This window comes from Balaenoptera acutorostrata, chromosome 1 (assembly GCF_949987535.1).
Source record: "Balaenoptera acutorostrata chromosome 1, mBalAcu1.1, whole genome shotgun sequence".
In the NCBI taxonomy this organism is placed as follows: Eukaryota; Metazoa; Chordata; class Mammalia; order Artiodactyla; family Balaenopteridae; genus Balaenoptera; species Balaenoptera acutorostrata.
This window is the reverse complement of record NC_080064.1, coordinates 152,995,323-153,013,892: the sequence shown is the minus strand read 5'-3', so window position 1 is coordinate 153,013,892 and position 18,570 is coordinate 152,995,323. Positions and strand designations below refer to the sequence as shown.

At 40.5% G+C, this 18,570-nt stretch overlaps 2 protein-coding genes across 10 annotated transcripts in view; both read left to right on the top strand.

The window, feature by feature from the left end:
- Positions 1–4,223, top strand: part of RCOR3 (REST corepressor 3) — a 49,968-nt gene extending 45,745 nt beyond the window's left edge. For 3 of the 6 annotated variants that reach the window (XM_057541874.1, XM_057541873.1, XM_057541878.1), the window contains exons 11-12: positions 933–1,174; positions 1,634–4,223. In XM_057541874.1, coding sequence (XP_057397857.1) covers positions 933–1,174; positions 1,634–1,978 — 587 coding nt within the window. In that variant the 3' untranslated portion in view covers positions 1,979–4,223. Of the gene's footprint in view, positions 1–567; positions 701–932; positions 1,175–1,633 lie in introns of those variants that run through there. The other 3 variants (XM_057541876.1, XM_057541875.1, XR_009007331.1) reach the window with 2 other exon arrangements.
- A 12,091-nt stretch (positions 4,224–16,314) lies between these two features.
- Positions 16,315–18,570, top strand: part of TRAF5 (TNF receptor associated factor 5) — a 45,076-nt gene continuing 42,820 nt past the window's right edge. For 2 of the 4 annotated variants that reach the window (XM_057534147.1, XM_057534124.1), the window contains exon 1: positions 16,340–16,432. The gene's annotated coding sequence lies outside the window, so the exon portion shown is untranslated. Of the gene's footprint in view, positions 16,433–16,478; positions 16,716–18,570 lie in introns of those variants that run through there. The other 2 variants (XM_057534128.1, XM_057534137.1) reach the window with 2 other exon arrangements.

Below are 18,570 nucleotides of genomic sequence, written 5' to 3'. Positions count from 1 at the left end.
TAAGAGCAAATTATTGTCCATCTGATTATATAAACTCACTTTAAACTCTGTGGCATAATTGACTATCTCAAGTTCATAAATCAAATATTATCCTTCATTTAATAAAATTTCCATAATTTTATGGAAGTTAGGTTTTTTAATAACTGAATGTACACTCCTTCTTAAATTTAAGGTAGTGATGATAACCACAAGTATCTACAAGTAGTCACTATTATACCCTGATTCTTTAGGCTACAGAGCATATCTTGGAATCCTTCATATATACAGTCCTTAGAACTGTTAGATGAGTTAAAATCCAACAAACTCTGAAGAATAGCTTCCCCTTTTTTTGTCCATCAGATTGTGATGATTCTCCTGCTTTTTATGTTTAAATTCTTATCTCATTTCTATTCATTGGTACCTGGTAAGATAGGCAATTAATTATGTTGAAGTTGGTGTTAAGACCAAAATTACAATGCTTTTCTTAATGGGGGAACCCTAAGACTACTCACTCAGTCCATTGAGGGGATAAAAGAGATGGTTCATTCCCATCCAGTTTTGTTTACAAACGGTGTTGCTCAAATTTAGGTGACTGGCTACTAGGGAAATAAATGAATGTGGAATTGAGGATGGAACAAAGAATTCAATGCTTTACAATAAATGGACTGTATTTGAGAGTTCAAGAGAGGATTGGAGAAAATAACTGAGTATGTAAAAAATGGTAAGTCTCTGATTGTTCAGTTGAAGGCAAGTGGCTGGCTCGATGAAATGACATAATTGATAGTTTTCATCTGTGACCCTGATATCTTAGCCTCTATCTCAGAATTGAGAAATGAGCAGAGTTTATCAGAAAGGATTTTCATTGCTGGTATCTTGTGTGTGTGCATGATGTATAGTACACACAGCTCTCCTTACTGATCCTTCACAGGTGTATTATTTACTTTGCCTTCCAGGTGTCCGCAAATATGGTAAAGATTTTCAAGCTATTGCAGATGTAATTGGCAACAAGACTGTTGGCCAAGTGAAGAACTTCTTTGTAAACTACAGGCGTCGGTTTAACTTAGAGGAGGTATTGCAGGAGTGGGAAGCAGAACAAGGAACCCAGGCTTCTAATGGTGATGCTTCTACTTTAGGGGAGGAGACAAAAAGTGCTTCTAATGTGCCATCAGGGAAGAGCACTGATGAAGAAGAGGAGGTGTGTTTGTGTATGGAATTTGAGCTAATATGAGCTGAGGAATCACCATTTTGTGTGGTGTTCTGTAAGGTTAATTTGTCAGAGGACTAGCTAAATGAGCATGAAAGGTTGACAATACACTTACTCAGTGGTGCATCTCTCGTGACTTTTAAGTCATAATGACATGCTAAGTTCTGATCCTAGAAGAATGGAGAGTGTATTGTTCTTTCATAGTCTTATTTTTATTTCCAGTGTTAAGCTGTTTACTAATAAAGATGCCTGTTTGGTAGCTTCATTGCTTTTTCGGTTTTTGGTTTTTTGTTTTGTTTTGTTTAAAATAAAAGAAGCTTGTGCTTCCAAAAAACACTGGTGTTATGTTTTTGTTTTGTTTTGTTTTTCCTGTGACAGCCCAAACTATATTGTATTAAGTTCATTAGGAACTGTCATCTCATACGTGTATTTTTGTTTCTTCACCTCTAGGCACAGACCCCACAGGCTCCTCGGACTCTGGGTCCATCACCTCCTGCCCCATCATCCACTCCAACACCAACAGCCCCCATTGCCACTCTGAACCAGCCTCCACCACTTCTTCGTCCAACACTGCCTGCTGCCCCTGCTCTCCACCGGCAGCCTCCTCCACTCCAGCAGCAGGCTCGGTTCATCCAGCCCCGGCCAACTTTAAATCAGCCTCCACCACCTCTCATTCGCCCTGCTAATTCTATGCCACCCCGTCTAAACCCAAGACCAGTGTTGTCCACAGTTGGTGGTCAACAGCCACCATCACTTATCGGAATTCAGACAGATTCACAGTCCTCACTGCACTAAGATTAAATTGGACAGAGCTGCAGTAACTTTTCACCCCATCATTATACCAGTGCTCATCTGACTGATGCAAAAGAAGAAAGAATAATCCTTCCTAGATACTGAGGCTGCGAACTAGTTCTGTGGCAGTGGGCTAGCATAAGTAGATGCCTAAGAAATTTTTTAGTTCACGCAACTGAAATGTTATACAACAGAAAGTCTACAGTTAGCCTCCTTTCTAGAGTATACATTCAGCGACATGATCTCATTAAAGGAAAAGAGATTAAGTATTCTATATACCGAGGGTTTTTGTTTTGTTTTTACTGTATTTATTTTATTGAGAATCTTTATAATCCTGCCTCTTCATAGTCAAGGCTCTTACTACAGGAATATTGATTTAGGAATTGTGAAAACTCCTTAAGTTTCATAAGTTAAGGATGTTCGACTTTTTCTCTTTTTTCTTTAATTTAATTTTTAACATTTTCCTATGTTAGGAGTGCAAGAATAGATAGCCTGCATTTCAGATTTTGACATATGTTCATTTAATGCATATTTAAGAAATTATAGCTGCATATCCCTTTTTTCAAAAACTCTTGCTTTTTTTTCTAAAGGAATTTAAATATATTCCTTTAAAAGAAAGCAATTTAATCAATTGCAAAGCAATTATATGAACCCACAAAGAATGTACTGAACCTGCTAACTCTTTAACACACAGTTTAGGGTCCTAGCGCAAAGTCCTTGCTTAAAGGTCATTGACTCGCCATCTTGCAGTAGTAAGAGGATCGGAGTAATAATTTTACATATAAATGAGGATTTAATCTGTTCAAGTACAGTGTCTTTAAGTTCCTTGAAAATGGAGTTAATTTTGATTTTTTTTTTTTAATCTTTCTAAGTGCTATCTGCTTTTAACTAGTAGTTGCCTACATTGGGGACTTTAGAAGAGAATTATATTTTGTCAGTTATGTGGAGATTGTGGTTATGGAAGCATTTATTTACAGTACCCTTTTTGTGTTTAGGTTCTGAACTTTAAATTGCCGTCAGACTTATTAATATGGTCTGTATTTAATATAAAGGATGTTTTCTTGGTAAATCTCTATTGTGCTATTTGGATACATTTGTGTATTCCTTGCAGCTGACCTGTACTTCTGGGTTTGGTTTAGGGTTAAATCATCAACACTATTTCATAAAATATATTTAAGAATTTGTTCTGTGTTATCCAAAGATGTATCAGTATATTGTCACAATTATGCTGTTAACTTAAAATGCTGAGACCCCTTTTATAAAGAAACAAAAAATTTCAAGTCTTCTTAATTCAACACATAATCATTGAGCACCTACAAAGAATATTTTACAAGTGATAGTATTTCAACAATGTATTACTAATATTTTTGATAACAATGATTTCATATTGGAATCATGACCTGTGCAAAGGGACAGATCGCTTAGATTGCTATACTAGTGGAACTTAAGCTAAATGTTTGCACATTCACATTCTCACATTTAGAACTATTTCACGAAATGGTCAACATCAAAGGCCCTAGTTTATATTTCGAGATGTCATATATTCCCCAAATATTGGGTAGTCCCTATCTTTGGCTCTAAAGTGTTAAAGAGCTATTGACTTAAATCCATTGATTAGTTTTAATTTTGAAGTTTAGACCACTTCTTTCCATAAGGACCTTAAGTTCTGGCATAATCTAAAACTTTTTCCAGGATGTGTTCTTTCTCTCTCATTGGATCATCATGATTTAAAATTCCTAATATTCAAGAATTTATACTTATTTTTACTTTAATAGCCATGGGGACAGTTATATATCTTAAAGGAAAATATCTAAAGCAATTTTTTAAAGTATTTAGATTGTCTTGCATATGTGCATACTATACAGCTTCTATTGTCTTGTCTCTTGTCAGTAGACCTTCAGTATACAGTGTGTGGGATATGTGAGTCAAGTTGGTCAGCACCAGCATCTGTCCAGCTGTTAAGTATATTGTGATTCATTTAAAATCCGTCCTATCCCAACCATGGGCAAAGGTGCTGTATCTGAGGGATGTGCTGTAATTTGATTTACGTACACTAGAGCACACAGTAGAAAAATCTTAGCTTCATTAGTAATATGACATATGTATATAGTGAGATGTCTTTATTGTGTGCTTTGCATATTTTGTAAATATTTTGCACGTCATTATTTTTCTTTTTTGTTGAAGCAGTGTTTGGCCTGGAAGAGTGATATGCTTGCTGCTTAATCAAAGGATTAAAGAGTTAAAGATGTGTATGTCTTCTATTTTTATATAATTTCATGTTGTGTGAGAAATTTAGGACCTCTTCACTGTGAAATTCTAAATACTGATTTTTATAAAAAAAAAAAAAAAAGCAAAACCTGAAAATCTTTTAATGACCATTTCATTAATTTCAAGTTTATCAGTTTTAAAAAAAATCTACACCCAAGTATTTTTTTCATTACGTAACTAAAAATAAATCACGCTGTTGATACATCTGGTGATATTAATAAACATTTTTTTCTATATGATTTAATTCCAGTGTAATACGATGGAGGTAAAAGTAGGTTATGATCAAAACTTTTTCTTAATAATCTTATAATAAAGTGAGTAAAATATAATGTAAAATAAAGGTGAAAGAACGTCAAATTCTGTCTTAATATAGGCCTACATTCTTTTTAGGAATAGATGTAGAGAACAAAAAAACCTGACAGTCAGGTTTTTCAACTATACTAAGAATGTTGCAAATACTTTGGTTAAAGTACTAAGTTTAGTTATTAAATATGTTGTATTTTAATGTTTCTTCTTGCTATCAAAAGAATATTATCCATGGATATTAATAACTGCTGATCACTTAACACTGGGGTGTCAGTGTCTCCTCAAAAATAATAATCTGACTTAGAACTCAAAGAAGGATCTCTCTTTTTGTGGTTTCCTGAAATAAATTTTGAATACATTCTGATAATAGGAAACAAGAAAATGCGTATTAGTTTTTTAATTTGGACATTCATTATAGATACATCATTCATAAGATTACAGAGTGAGTGAATACAGAAAGAATCCAGGAATCAAGTTTGAGAAACCATGCTATATTATAAAATGTCTACAAGAAAGTACCTCACTTTTTGATGCATTTGTGGGGGTACCTTATCTGCCCTCTCTTAGGGAAAAAAAAAATAGGTCACATGTAACTCCTCCCAACTTAGGTCTTGATTAACTGCCTTAGTGAAGGAATGTTCTGCAACAATAAATTTTAATAACAATGGAGTTTGTGAGTGAAACATTAAGATGAATGTTCCTAAATGTGTGACTGTGTCTAAAAGGCCATGTGGCGTTATCTTCCCTTCTTCTGTTATCAGAAGAACACCTAAGGGAGAAACGGTGAAGACCAGAAATTAATGTTGGATTGAGATGTTTGCAAATTGTCTTTACCAGATTTAAAGTAGGCTAATGATAAGGAACGGATCTTTCTTTGCATTGTGGTGACTTAAACTTTACAATCGTAAAGCTGGAATTTGGGTGAGCAGTCTCAGAAAAAGATGCTGGGAAAGTGAAGTGGAGAGATCTAGGAGCAGTCTTCACACTGTAAATGGCATGAAGGGTAATCTTCCAGAATGCTTTATAGAATTATCTTTTTTTCTGGATTATTTTAAGAAAGGTTAAATTTTTATTCTATATAATTTAACTTTATTTAAATATATAAGGTACAATTACCGATAACTGAGAAGATCCTGAATAATACCACAACACAAGGTATCTATCTCTTGAGGTATCTATCTAGCTTACTGCCCAGAGCAGCTTTCATAATTGGCAGGATTTGGCTTCAAAAGGCCTGTATTCCCAAGACCATTTTTGTTCACATGCTGTGCCCTTTCCAAAAGAGAATTTGAAAACAATCAGAATTGTTGAGGGGCTTGTCACTTGACTTATATATAAAAAGTTCTCCATCTACCATGGTGACTCTTCCAACTCCACTGAAAAGTTACTTCACCTCCCTGTGCCTCAGTTTATTTATTTTTCTTCCCACCCCAAAGTTTGGTGAAATGACAAGAAATACAAAAACGAAAATAATGCTTAGCAGTGCTGGAAAGCCAGAGAAGGTGCCTCCAGCAGATAGAGACAGATTTATGACAAAAACCTCATAGAATTAAAGAAGCTCCAACTCCACGAAGGCAAAAGAGCAGGAAAACACTGACATTCTCAAAAGGGTCCCATTATAACCTCAAATTCGAGGCAGATACGGAGCAGCCTCCAAGGATTCCTGCTTCCTGGTGTTCATGCCATTGTGTGTGGGCTGGACTTAGGGACTTGCTTCTGACCAATAGAATACAGCAAAGGTGATGGAATGTCACGTCTGTGGTTAGGCTAAAAGACTGGGACTTCTGTCTTGTTAGTAGATTTCTCTGCTTGCATGCTTTGATGAAGCAAGCTGCCATGTTGGAGAGGCCCATGTGGCAAGGATCTTAGGCAAGCACTCTGCCAACAGCCAGCAGAAAACTTACGCACTCCGAATAACAACCTGCCAGGACCTGAATCCTGCCAACAACCACGTATGCTTGGAAGTGGATCCTTCCCCAGTTGGGCCTTGAGATGACTAGAGCTCAGCCAACACCTTGATTGCAGACTATGAGAGACCTTGAGACAGAGAACTCAGCTAAGCTGTGCCCAGATTTCTTAACACCACAGAAACTGTGAATTAAAGAGTTGTTTTGAGCTGCTAAGTTTTGAGGTAATTTGTTATGCAGCAATAGAAACAAATACAATGAACAAATATATACCCTCTTCACAATTAAAAGAAAGTTGGAGTGACCGTATTAACGTCAGACGAAGATTTCAAAGCAAGGAATATTGTCAAAGATAGAGATGTTCACTGCATAATGATAAAGGTGCCAATTCATCAAGAGGATCCCTGATAGAACTGCAAGAAGAAATAGGCAAATCTGCCATTAAAGTCAGTGACTTAAATACCCATCTCTTAATAGTTGATAGAACATGAAAACCCAAAATGAGTAAGAATATAGAAGATCTGAACAACACTATCAACCACTTTTACCTAATTGAAATTTATAGATCATTCCACCCAACAACAGCAGAGTAAACATTCATTTCATGTGCACATGAAATATTTCCAAGAATAGACCATATTCTGTGCCATAAACAAGTTTTAATAAATGGAAAAGTGTTCAAGTTACCCAGAATACGTTCTCTAAGAACAATGGAACTAGAAATCAGCAACAGAAATATGGAAAATTCTCAAATATTTGGAAATTAAACAACTCATTTCTAAATAAGTTATGGGTCAGAAAATAAGTTACAAGAGAAATTAGAAAATATCTTGAACTGAATATAAGTAAAAACAGTATATAAAAAACCAATGGCTGTAGCAAAGTTGTGCCTAGAAGGAAGTTGATAGTTTTAAACGTTTATATTATATAGGAAGATAAAATCAATCATCTAAACTTTCTTCTTTAAAAACTAGGGGCTTCCCTGGTGGCGCAGTGGTGGAGAGTCTGCCTGTCAATGCAGGGGACGCAGGTTCGAGCCCTGGTCTGGGAAGATCCCACATGCCGCGGAGCAACTGGGCCCGTGAGCCACAATTACTGAGCCTGCGCGTCTGGAGCCTGTGCTCCGCAACAAGAGAGGCTGCGATAGTGAGAGGCCCGCGCACCGCGATGAAGAGTGGCCCCCGCTTGCCACAACTAGAGAAAGCCCTCGCACAGAAACGAAGACCCAACACAGCACTAAATAAATAAATAAATAAATAAATAAATAAATAAATAACCCTTTAAAAAACAAACAAAAAAAAACAAAAAAAAACTAGAAAGAAAAGAGTAAATATAACTTAAAGTAAACACAAGAGAGGAAATAAAATCATAATTAAAATAAATGAAATAGATACCAGGAAAACAACAGAGAAAAATCCCCGAAACCAGTAGTCGCTTCTTGAAAAGATCAACAAAATAGAAAATTCGTTAGTTAGAAAATTTGTTAGATCAAGAAAAAAATTGTGCAAGTTATCAAAATCTAGACTGGAAGATGGATCATCACTACATAACCTACAGAAATTAAAAGTATTTGTAGGGCTTCCCTGGTGGTGCAGTGGTTGGGAGTCTGCCTTCTAATGCAGGGGACACGGGTTCGCGCCCTGGTCTGGGAAGATCCCACATGCCGTGGAGCAACTGGGCCCGTGAGCCGCAACTACTGAGCCTGCGCGTCTGGAGCCTGTGCTCCGCAACAAGAGAGGCCACAATAGTGAGAGGCCCGCGCACCGCGATGAAGAGTAGCCCCTGCTTGCCACAACTGCAGGAAGCCCTAGCACAGAAACGAAGACCCAACATAGCAATCAATCAATCAATAAATAAATCTTTAAAATAAACAAATAAAATAAGTAGTAGGTTTCTCTTTAAAAAAAAAAAAAGTATTTGTAAAGGAACCTTATGAACACTTTACGTCAACAAATTTGTAAATGTTTTTAAAATGGACAAATTCTTACCACAACTGTCTCAAAAAGAATAGAAAATCTGAATCAAGTAAAGAAATTGAATTTGTGATTAAAAGTCTTCACACATAGGGGCTTCCCTCGTGGTGCAGTGGTTAAGAATCCACCTGCCAATGCAGGGTACATGGGTTCGAGCCCTGGTCCAGGAAGATCCCACGTGCCGCGGAGCAACTAATCCCGTGAGCCACAACTACTGAAGCCTGCTTGCCTAAAGGCCGTGCTCCACGACCAGAGAAGCCACCGCAATGAGAAGCCCGCGCACCGCAACAAAGAGTAGCCCCTGCTCACCACAACTAGAGAAAGCCCGCATGCAGCAATGAAGACCCAGCACAGCCAAAAATAAATAAATTAAATAAATAATTTTTTTAAAAAATGTCTTCACACATAAAACAGTCTTGGCCCACATAGCTTTATTGGTGAATTCTAGCAAACACTTTAAGAAATAACGCCAAGCCTACACGAACTCAGAAAATAAATACAGGAGGAAGGAACACTTCCCTATTCATTCTATAAGAGCATTATTACTCTGATTTGAAGCCAGATAAAGACAAAAAAAAAGGGGAAAAAAAGAGAAACTTCAGACTAATGAACAGAGATGCAAAAATCCTTAACAGATATTAGCAAATAAAATTCAGCAGTAAAAGGATTGCAGAACATAACCCAGTGGTGTTTATCCCAGGAATGCAAGTTTGGTTTAACAAAAGAAATCAATTAATGTAATATACCAGAGTTTCACAACCTCAGCACTATTGACATTTTCGGCTAGATAATTCTTTGTTGTGCATTGTAAGATGTATAGCTGAATCCTCAGCCTTTATCCACCAGATGCCAGTAGCATCCTCTCCCCCACCTCCAGTTTATCAAAAATATCTCCAGCCATTACCAAATGTCCCTCAGGGAGCAAACCCCTCAGTTGAGAACCATTGTAATATATCATATTAATAAAATAAAGGGAAAAGGAAAATGATCATAACAATAGACACAGAAAAGACATTTGACAAAATCCAACACTTATTCCTGATAAAAACTCTCAGAAAACTAGAAATATAAGGGAACTTTCTCAACCTGATAAAAGAAGCCTATAAGTAATATTACACTTAACTGAGTGCTTTCCCCTAGGATTGGAACCAAGCTAAGGATACCTGTTCTCATCACTTCTAGTCAACATTTTGCTGGTGGTTCTAGCCAATTCAATAATGCAAGAAAAATAAAGGCTTACACATGGGAAAGGCAGAACAAAAATTGTCTTTATTTGTAGATGACATGATCTTGCATGTAAAAAATACTACTAAGCTTCCAAACACTTATAGAATAATGAGTTCAAGAAGGTCACAGGATACAACATCAATATAAAATCAGTTGTATTTTCATATACTAGCAATGAATGGTCTGAAAATAGAATCAAGAAAACAATTTTACTCACAGTAGTATCAAAAAGAATAAAATATTTAACAATATATTTTAACAAAAATGTGACAGAGCTGTTCACTGAAATACATAAAATACTGCTGAGACAAATTAAAGAAGACCTAAATAAATGAGGGGACATAACATATTCATGAATTGGAAGACAATATTGTTAAGATGGCAATTCCCCTCAAATTGCTTTATATATTAAACCCAATCCCTATCAAAATCTTAGCCTTGTTTTGTACAAATTGACAAGCTAATTCCACAAGTTATATGGTATTGCAAGGACCTAGGCCAGGAGCCAGGAAATTGTTTCTCTAAATGGCCAAGACAGTAAGTATTTTAGGCTTTGCAGTCTCCACAATCCCTGTGCAACTATTCATCGCTACCAATGTAGTTCAAAAACAGTCATAGAAAATACATAATGAACAGGCATGGCTATATGTCAATAAAACTTTATTTACAAAAACAAGTGCCAACGCAGAACTTAGACTAACCAAAACAATTTTGAAAAAGAAGAACAAAATTGAGTGACTTACACTAAGTGATTTCCATACTTGTTATAAAGTTGCAGTAATGAAGACAGTGTGATATCGGTGTAAGGATGGACACATAGATCAGTGGAACAGAATAGAGTCCAGAAATACACTCACAAATATATGGTCAATTGATTTTCCATGACAGTGCCAGGGTAATTCAATGGCAGAAAGGATAGAATATCTGTATGGGGAAAAAAAAAAAAAAAAAAAGGATAATCTTTAATTCACACCCCCCACATGGACATATATACACTACCAAATGTAAAATAGATAGCTAGTGGGAAGCAGCTGCATAGCACAGGGAGATCAGCTCAGTGTTTTGTGACCACCTAGAGGGCTGGGATAGAGAGGGTGGGAGGGAGACGCAAGAGGGAGGAGATATGGGGATATATGTATATGTATAGCTGATTCACTTTGTTATAAAGCAGAAACTAATACAACATTGTAAAGCAATTATACTCCAATAAAGATGTCAAAAAAAAAATTCACACAGCCCACAAAAATTAACTTGTAATGGATTATAGGCCAAGATGTATGACCTAAAACTATAAAGTTTCAGAAGAAAATATAGGAGAAACAATGTAACCAATAGCATGATCTATAATAGAAAAAATAAATTGGATTTCATCAAGATTTTAAAAGATCTTTTCAAAGGATGCAACTAAGAAAATAAAAAGGCAAGTCACTGACCAAGAGAAAATATTTATAAAACATAAAACTGATAAAAGATTTGTATCCAGAATGTATATGAACTCTTAGAACTAAATAATAATAACTCTTACAAGTCAATAAAAAGAGAACAAAAAAAAAAAATAGGCAGAAGATTTGAAGACATTTGTCAAAGAAGATATGCAAATGGCAAATGAGCACATGGAAAGATGTCACATCATTAATCATAAGGGAAATGCAAAGTAAAGCCACAACAAGGTGTGTATAACACCCACTAGAATGGCTAATATTAAAAAGACTGATGATATCAACCGTTGTCAAGGATGTGAAGAAACCAGAATCCTCTCATATAGCCGGTAGAAATGTAATATGCTACGGTGATAAGCCACTTTGAAAAGCTGTTTGGCAATCTCCAACAGATTAAATGTACATGTACAACACAACCCAGTAATTTTATTCCTGGAATAAATTTCATTTATTTTATAAATAAAAGGAATTTATTTTCCTGGAATAAATTTATTTATTTTATAAATAAAAGGAATTTATTTTATTCCTAGGTCTACCTAAAGAGAAAGAAAATGTATGTCCACACAAAAACTTGTATTCAAATAGTCACAGCAGCATTCTTTATTTTTCTTTTATTCATAGCAGCATTATTTATAATAGCCCAAAGCTGGAAATAATCCAAATATCTACCAGCTGGTGAATGGATAAACAAAATGTAGTGTATCTATACAATGGCATACAATGCAGCAATTAAAAGGAAGAAACTACTGATATATGCAACAAAATGGTTGGACCTCAGAAACATTATGCCAGTTGACACAAAGTGGTACATGTTTATTTACATAAATTTTCCAGAAAATGCAAAACCATAGAAACAGGAAGCAGATCTGCTCTTGCCTGAGTCCAGGGCTGGGAGTGGGGATTGACCGCAAAAGGACAAGGGGTGATGGATTTGTTCTAAAATTTCATTATGGCTATGGTTGAAAAAATGTATACATTTACTAAAATTCATTGATTGGGTGAATGGTATTGAAAGTATAACAGTAAAGTTGTTTAAAAAAGGAAAAAGTATGAAACAAAAGTATGTGCAATAGGGACCCCAGTGTTTCCATAATGAGAGGCCCCCATTTTGCCCACAGAAGATCACATGGGATTTCTCAGGACAGAGGGGCAAGGTCATGGAATACTGAGGTGTGGCTGGAATCAAAGACATTTGAACTTTGTCAATTTTTCCCATGTTAACCCTTTCCTGAGCTTCTGCCTTTCCTTCTTAATTCTTCTGTCTTGTTTTCTGTGAAACAGAAGATGTGGTTAACCAAGGTATAAGAGCATTGTTTAAAATCTCTTCATATAGATTAGCCACCATTCTCAAAAAGAATAAATACCAAAAGATAAAAAAGAAAGGTCTTCCTTGTTATCAACTTATTACAAAGTTTAACAAAGCCAAATCATGCCAATCAAACCCTTGATCTTACTTCATGGTTCCTAAGGTTAAATAACAACCTTAAAATCTATAGTTTGTCTTACAGTGACTAGGCAAAATTAATGTTAAAATGTCTTTCCAAGCACTGATGGGAATTTGCATGTGTGAATCTTATTAAAGGAACTGTCAAAATGGACAGAATCCACATTTAGCCAAGCATACAATGAAGACAGCAGGCCTAATTTTAAAATAATAAAAATCTCATTTCTCCTACAGATAATCAGACCATGAACAGAGAACGGGATGGGTGAGTGTGTGTACTGAGTGGGGGACCCCCTGGAACAAATACAGAAAATACAGGTACAGCATAAGTCTGTTTTCTTCAAATAGGCACTGAGCCTAGATGAGAATAGAGTGAATCAAGTAGAACAAAAGAAACGCGGGTCTTTTTTGAGCTACTAAGCTAAAAGTGCTTCTGCTGGATGCATGTACGTATTAGATGTGTGTTCATGCCAAAACCTGCACACAAATTTTTATAACAGTTTTCTTCATAATTGCCAAAACCTGGAAAAAACCAAGATGTCCTTCTGTAAGTGGATGAATAAACAAACTGTGAGACATCCAGACAACGGATGTACCTTTGGAAAAAGACTTTGGAAAAGGAGTTTTTTAAAAAAATAAATCTATTTATTTATTTTTGGCTGCATTGGGTCTTCTTTGCTGCGTGCGGGCTTTCTCTAGATGCGGCTAGCAGGGGTTACTCTTCGTCGTGGTGTGCGGGCTTCTCATTGCGGTGGCTTCTCTTGTTGTAGAGCACAGGCCCTAGGCACACAGGCTTCAGCAGTTGCGGCATGCAGGCTCAGTAGTTGTGGCTCGCGGGCTCTAGAGCACAGGCTCAGTAGTTTTGGCGCACGGGGCATGTGGCGCATGCTCCGGGGCATGTGGGATCTTCCCGGACAAGGGACCAGGGCTCGAACCCGTGTCCCCTGCATTGGCAGGTGGATTCTTAACCACTGCGCCACCAGGGAAGTCCGGAAAAGGAGTTTTTTTTAAAAAAATTACATCAGTCCTCGGAGAAGCCTCCTTTCCCCCAGCACTCCCTGCCTCTCTTCCTGTGGTGGTCAGCACACTGACAAGCAGAGCGGGGTAAAGGTTATTTGATGAAAGCAAAGGAGCCACGTACCACTGGATCAAGAAGTTAAATACAGAAAATCCACAGGCATTCATTCATTTATTGTCTCAAGGCAGGACCTACTTAATGAGCAAGTGCTCATTCTATGTGCTCAGGACCCTGAGGTTTCGCTTTTTGCCTGGGAGGGGTATGCTGCTGTTATCACACTTTCCATGTGTCGTTCCATTACAGGCAAGGACTTTCCATTTTAACTTGCAACTGAATTTAGAGGTGCAATGTAAGCCCCAAGGAGAGGATTTTTCCTCCTTATATGATCTCACTGATCTCTCCGTGATAGAAGATATGACCTTTTATCCTGCTCTAACTAACCCACAATATTGATCAGTCTTTGCACAAAAGGGCAGCCCAACGAAGATAATGCATCCATCTATTATTCCAGTAGGTGGCGTCCTCCCCACTCCGTCAACACCATCATTCCATTGACAGCCAAGGCTGCCATCTTTTATTCTTATCAATTTATCCAGCAAATTAAACAGCTGAAAGCCATGTCTGAAGTCTGGGGGTAATCTTAGGGTGTTTAGAAGAAACAGATTAAAAGTTTAGCCCTTTTCTTCTGTGCAAAAATTTGGTGTATAGTCCAATCCTGCCCTTATTTTTCTAGAGGAATTTAGCTTGAAAACTGGATTGTTTATAACATTGCAAGTATTTCGAGAACACTAAAACTGCTAAAATTCATCTCCTTCTCAAAGTTGTTTTGTTTGAAGTCACTCCAACCATTTCTTTGAGAGGCAAGGTGGCGTAGTGACTAAGAGCCTGCAAGAACCAGACTCCCCAGGTTCAAATCCCACCTCTCCAAAACTAAGAATTTTGCAATTTGGGGCAAAGTGTTCAAGAGATGAATTTTCCAGACTATAAAATAGGGCTGATGATCAAATGGGTAAATATGGGTAAAGCACTGAGCACAGTACCTGGTGTATAATAAAACTTAATGTTAGCTATCATCTGCAAGTATTTTAATGTTTGTTTACATTATTTAATGTATATTTATGTCCTGTCCTTCCCATCCATCTTCAAGGTCCTTGAGGAAAGAGATAATGTCTCCTTCAACAGACTGGGCTAGGTCCCAGGGTTTGTTTTCTCTATTCTCCCAGACACCCTGCAGAGGATTCTGTGACCAATAAGGGGAACTAGCAACATGTCCTTGAGTTCCAACTATCACCCATCTAAAATTCCTCTACCTTCCCACTTAGCCTCCTAGCCCTGGAGTTGTGCAGCCTCCCCTTCCCACTACTGAAAGATTCACTATCTATAGCAGCATCTGATTTCATCATATTTAAAGTTTGGATATCACTCTTGGGACAAACTGGCTGCTTTATTCAGTTGACGGGGAAAAGGGATGGGGAGAGACAATTGAAGCACAGTCAATGACAGTACCAGGGCCCCGAGCATACCCGCATATATGCATACAAGACATTGTGTTTCTAGCCAGTGAGAGGAAATATAACTCTACAAAACATGCTGTTTAGTGTTGGGCTGTATTTGCAGCATGCTGGGCAGTGTGGGGATGGGGGGTAGATAATGAGAAAGGAGGTGAGTGCAGGCAACCATGTGAGAAGGTGCCCACGGGCCCCATCTCCCCATGGGGTGGTTAATCTGCTTACCAACCAAAAGGTTTGAATCTGGATTTCTGGCTCTTGCTGAAAAATAAGAGACCAGATAAAGACAGGCTGGCACGGAGACTGGCTGCTGCTCCAGACCCCCACACGTGGTCTTTAGTGTGCCGGTGTCCCTCCCCGTCCCCAAGACAACTTTCACCTCTCTCCTGTGTGTTTCCTGCCTGGCTCCTGTGCCTATCTGAGTGGTGCCTGTTATTATTCTTCCCTTTTACGGATGAGTAATCGAAGCCCGGGCAGTTAAGTAACTTTCCCACGGTTGCCTAGCTGAAAGTGAAGGAGCTAGAATTGGAATTCTGGTCCCTTTCATTCTAAAGTCCATGATCCTTATGATCCATCAATCTTCACAGAGGAGATTTACGTAGAATACAAATATCATTTAGAACATATACGCATGGAGAGCAGTAGGGTAAGAAAGAGCCCTGTATTGGGGAGTAAGGAGACCGGGACGCAAGGTGAAGCTATGGCACTTGCTGGGTGTCATCACTTCATGTCACTTCTGTGGACCTCAGATGGCTCATCTGTAAAATGGGGATGACCAGGCCTACTTCACAAGGTTTTGAAGCTCGAAGGAGATGTCTGGGGAGTCCTTGGAACGGCAAGCTCTACAACTCTAAGGGATTGCTGGGCCAGCAGCAAGGAGGAGGGCTGGCAAATTTGTGCTGCTGTGAAGGAAGGTCGGGAGGGACCGACCTGAGCCAGGTCTCAGACCTTGGCTAATGGGTCAAAATATGAAAGGATTGGCTGAGCCTGGTTATCCCTGACTGAAGGGTAAGTTGTGTACAGTTCAAAAGTCCCTGAGGGAAACCAGAGATGATTTTTATTTGTAGGTACTCATGATTCTAGTGAGGGTAGGTTAGGTTTCTAACGGGCTGGGTAACTGCCTCTTACCGTCCTGCCCAACACTTTCCTGCGTGTCCTCCCGACCCGGGGGCCTGCGCCCCTCACCGCCCAAGCTCCCGTGGCCCCGCCCCTGCAGCGCCCCAGGCCCGCCCTCCTTCCTCGGGGGTGGGGCTCCGCGCGCCGGGCTCCGGGGCTGAGAGCCGAGCCCCCGCCTCGCCGCCGCAGCCCTGGAGTCCTCGCCCGCCTGCAGCCGGGAGCCGGCCGAACCCCCGCCCGCCGACCCACACGTGAGTCCCGCCCGGTCGCCGCCCGGGGCGGCTGCGCCGCGGGGATTGAGCCCCACGCTGTAGGACTGGAGTGAGGGGACCGAGGAGCGCTTTTCGGCTCGTCCCATTTACTTTGAAAACGAAAGCGCCGCGGCGGCAGGAGCCCCCCAGCCGGCTCCCCGCGCCCGGCTGCCCGTACCGCTCGAGCCCGGCGAGTCCCCGACGGCCGCCGGGAGGGCGCGGGCGGTGGGCGGAAGGAGGCGGCGGGGCCCGGACCCGGGGTCGCGGGAAGCCGGCGGAGCAGGTGGTCCTTGATGCGGGCGAGTGGGTGCGGCGTGGGGGGCACCTGGGTTCCGGGGCCCGGAGCGGGTTTTCTTAGCAGAGGAGGGGTGTGGCGAGGACGGAGACTGGGGGTCCCGAGCCGGGGAGCAGCTCCAGGGCATGAGTGTGAACTGGAGGGGCCAGGTTCAGGTCGGGGTGCGCAGGCGGGGGAGGACCTTAAGGCGTGCCCCGCATACCCGCACTGCAAACCCCTGGCTCCCCTTCCATGTCCTTAGGTCCCCCTCTTTCCACGTTTGCACGACTTTCCAGCCAGATTATTCTAGAGTGAAACTTTAATGTTGGCATGAATGGAAACCTCCAAGAACTGTTCGATTGAGCGTGCTCATTTAGAACCACCCTCACCCCCAGCCAAGGGGAGCTCAGAGGGGTCTTGCAGGAAACCAAGACTCAGAGAGGTTGAAATGAGTTACCCAGGGACACACAAAGAATTGGTGGAAACCAGATTGGCTCCCCCTCGTTACTGCTCTGCAGGGTTTTGGCAGTTCTGAGAATTTTCAGTGAATACTGGGGCCACGCTGTTGCCACTAACCCCACTGGGCGTCTCCTCCGACTCTCTCGGCTGGTTCTGCCCCCTCCTGCAGAGTTTCCATATTTGGCTCTTTCAGATTTACTTTCATCAGAACTCAGTTACCTCGCTGTGGCAGGCAGGGTTGCTCTGGGCTCGCGGTGGGGTTGGTGAAGTGAGGCGCGGCTCCCGCCCGGACTGCCCCCTGCGCACCCCACCTTCCACAGCGCCGGGCTCTGACCCGAGTCCCTTGAGGACAGGCCTCTAGTAACCAGTGGGATTAAGTAAATATTTATTGGACACAGGTGCTGGGTGAGAACTGTGGTCGGGTCAGTGGAATGCATTCCTCCTTTCAGAGATATTTACATTTTAAAAGGAAGACACAAAATACAAAGCAATTGGTTGAAGTGCTTCTGGAAGTAGAGCAGTTCTGGGGGGGTGTGAGATAATTTTAGGCAGGGAAAGGCTGGGCTAGAACCTCTCAAATCCAGAGTGCAGCTGCCTGCTCTGCTTTACACACAGACAGCTGAAGACAGGGGCGTTAGCACAGTTGATGGTTTGGGTGGAAAACCTTATCATCTAAACACTCCCACCTCCAACTCTAATTTGAACTGGAGAGACAGAAATTGCTGTAGAAAAGATGAATGTGAGGTGGAAGTAGAAAATGTCTAGCTTTATCCAGGTGCTTTTGTTTTGTTTTTGTTCTTGCTTTGAGCTCAGTGGAATGGGTTGGTGCTCAGATGCTGGAACCTCTCTCCCTGGGTCCTGGACATAGGCAGGAGAAAGCCTCCCATCTGAGCCAAACTCTGGAAGTCCTGCCAGAGGGGCGGTGATGGAGGTGGTGACTTTCTCAGGTCCTCGGGGCAGAGGTCTGTGGCTGGGGTAAGGAGAAAGACGGGCAGTGTTTCCATCAGTCCGCAAGCATCACCTGAGTACCCGCTGGCTGTGGGCGGCAGAGTAGCGGAAACAATATGGAAAGGAGACGGAGTCCCGTCCGCTGGAAGTCCTAACTGTGGGGACTGAGATATTTCAGTGGAGATGACTGCAGAGTGAGGGAGCTGGGTGCCTCTGAGTCAGTGCCATTAGGCTAGCCACGGGAAAGGCTCGTCAGCATTTAGACAAACAGACCTCCTGTGATTATCTCAGCTTTACTGGAGAGGACCCTGAGGAAAAACTAATAGTGCCTTGTTTATAAAGCTCTTTCCTTTTCAAAGCATTTTGTCATTGCTCTTGTCATTTTGTTCTCATTTTGTTCTCCACAATACCCCTGTGATTCAAGCCAAAGCAGGATTATCCTCCACATGGCCCAGTT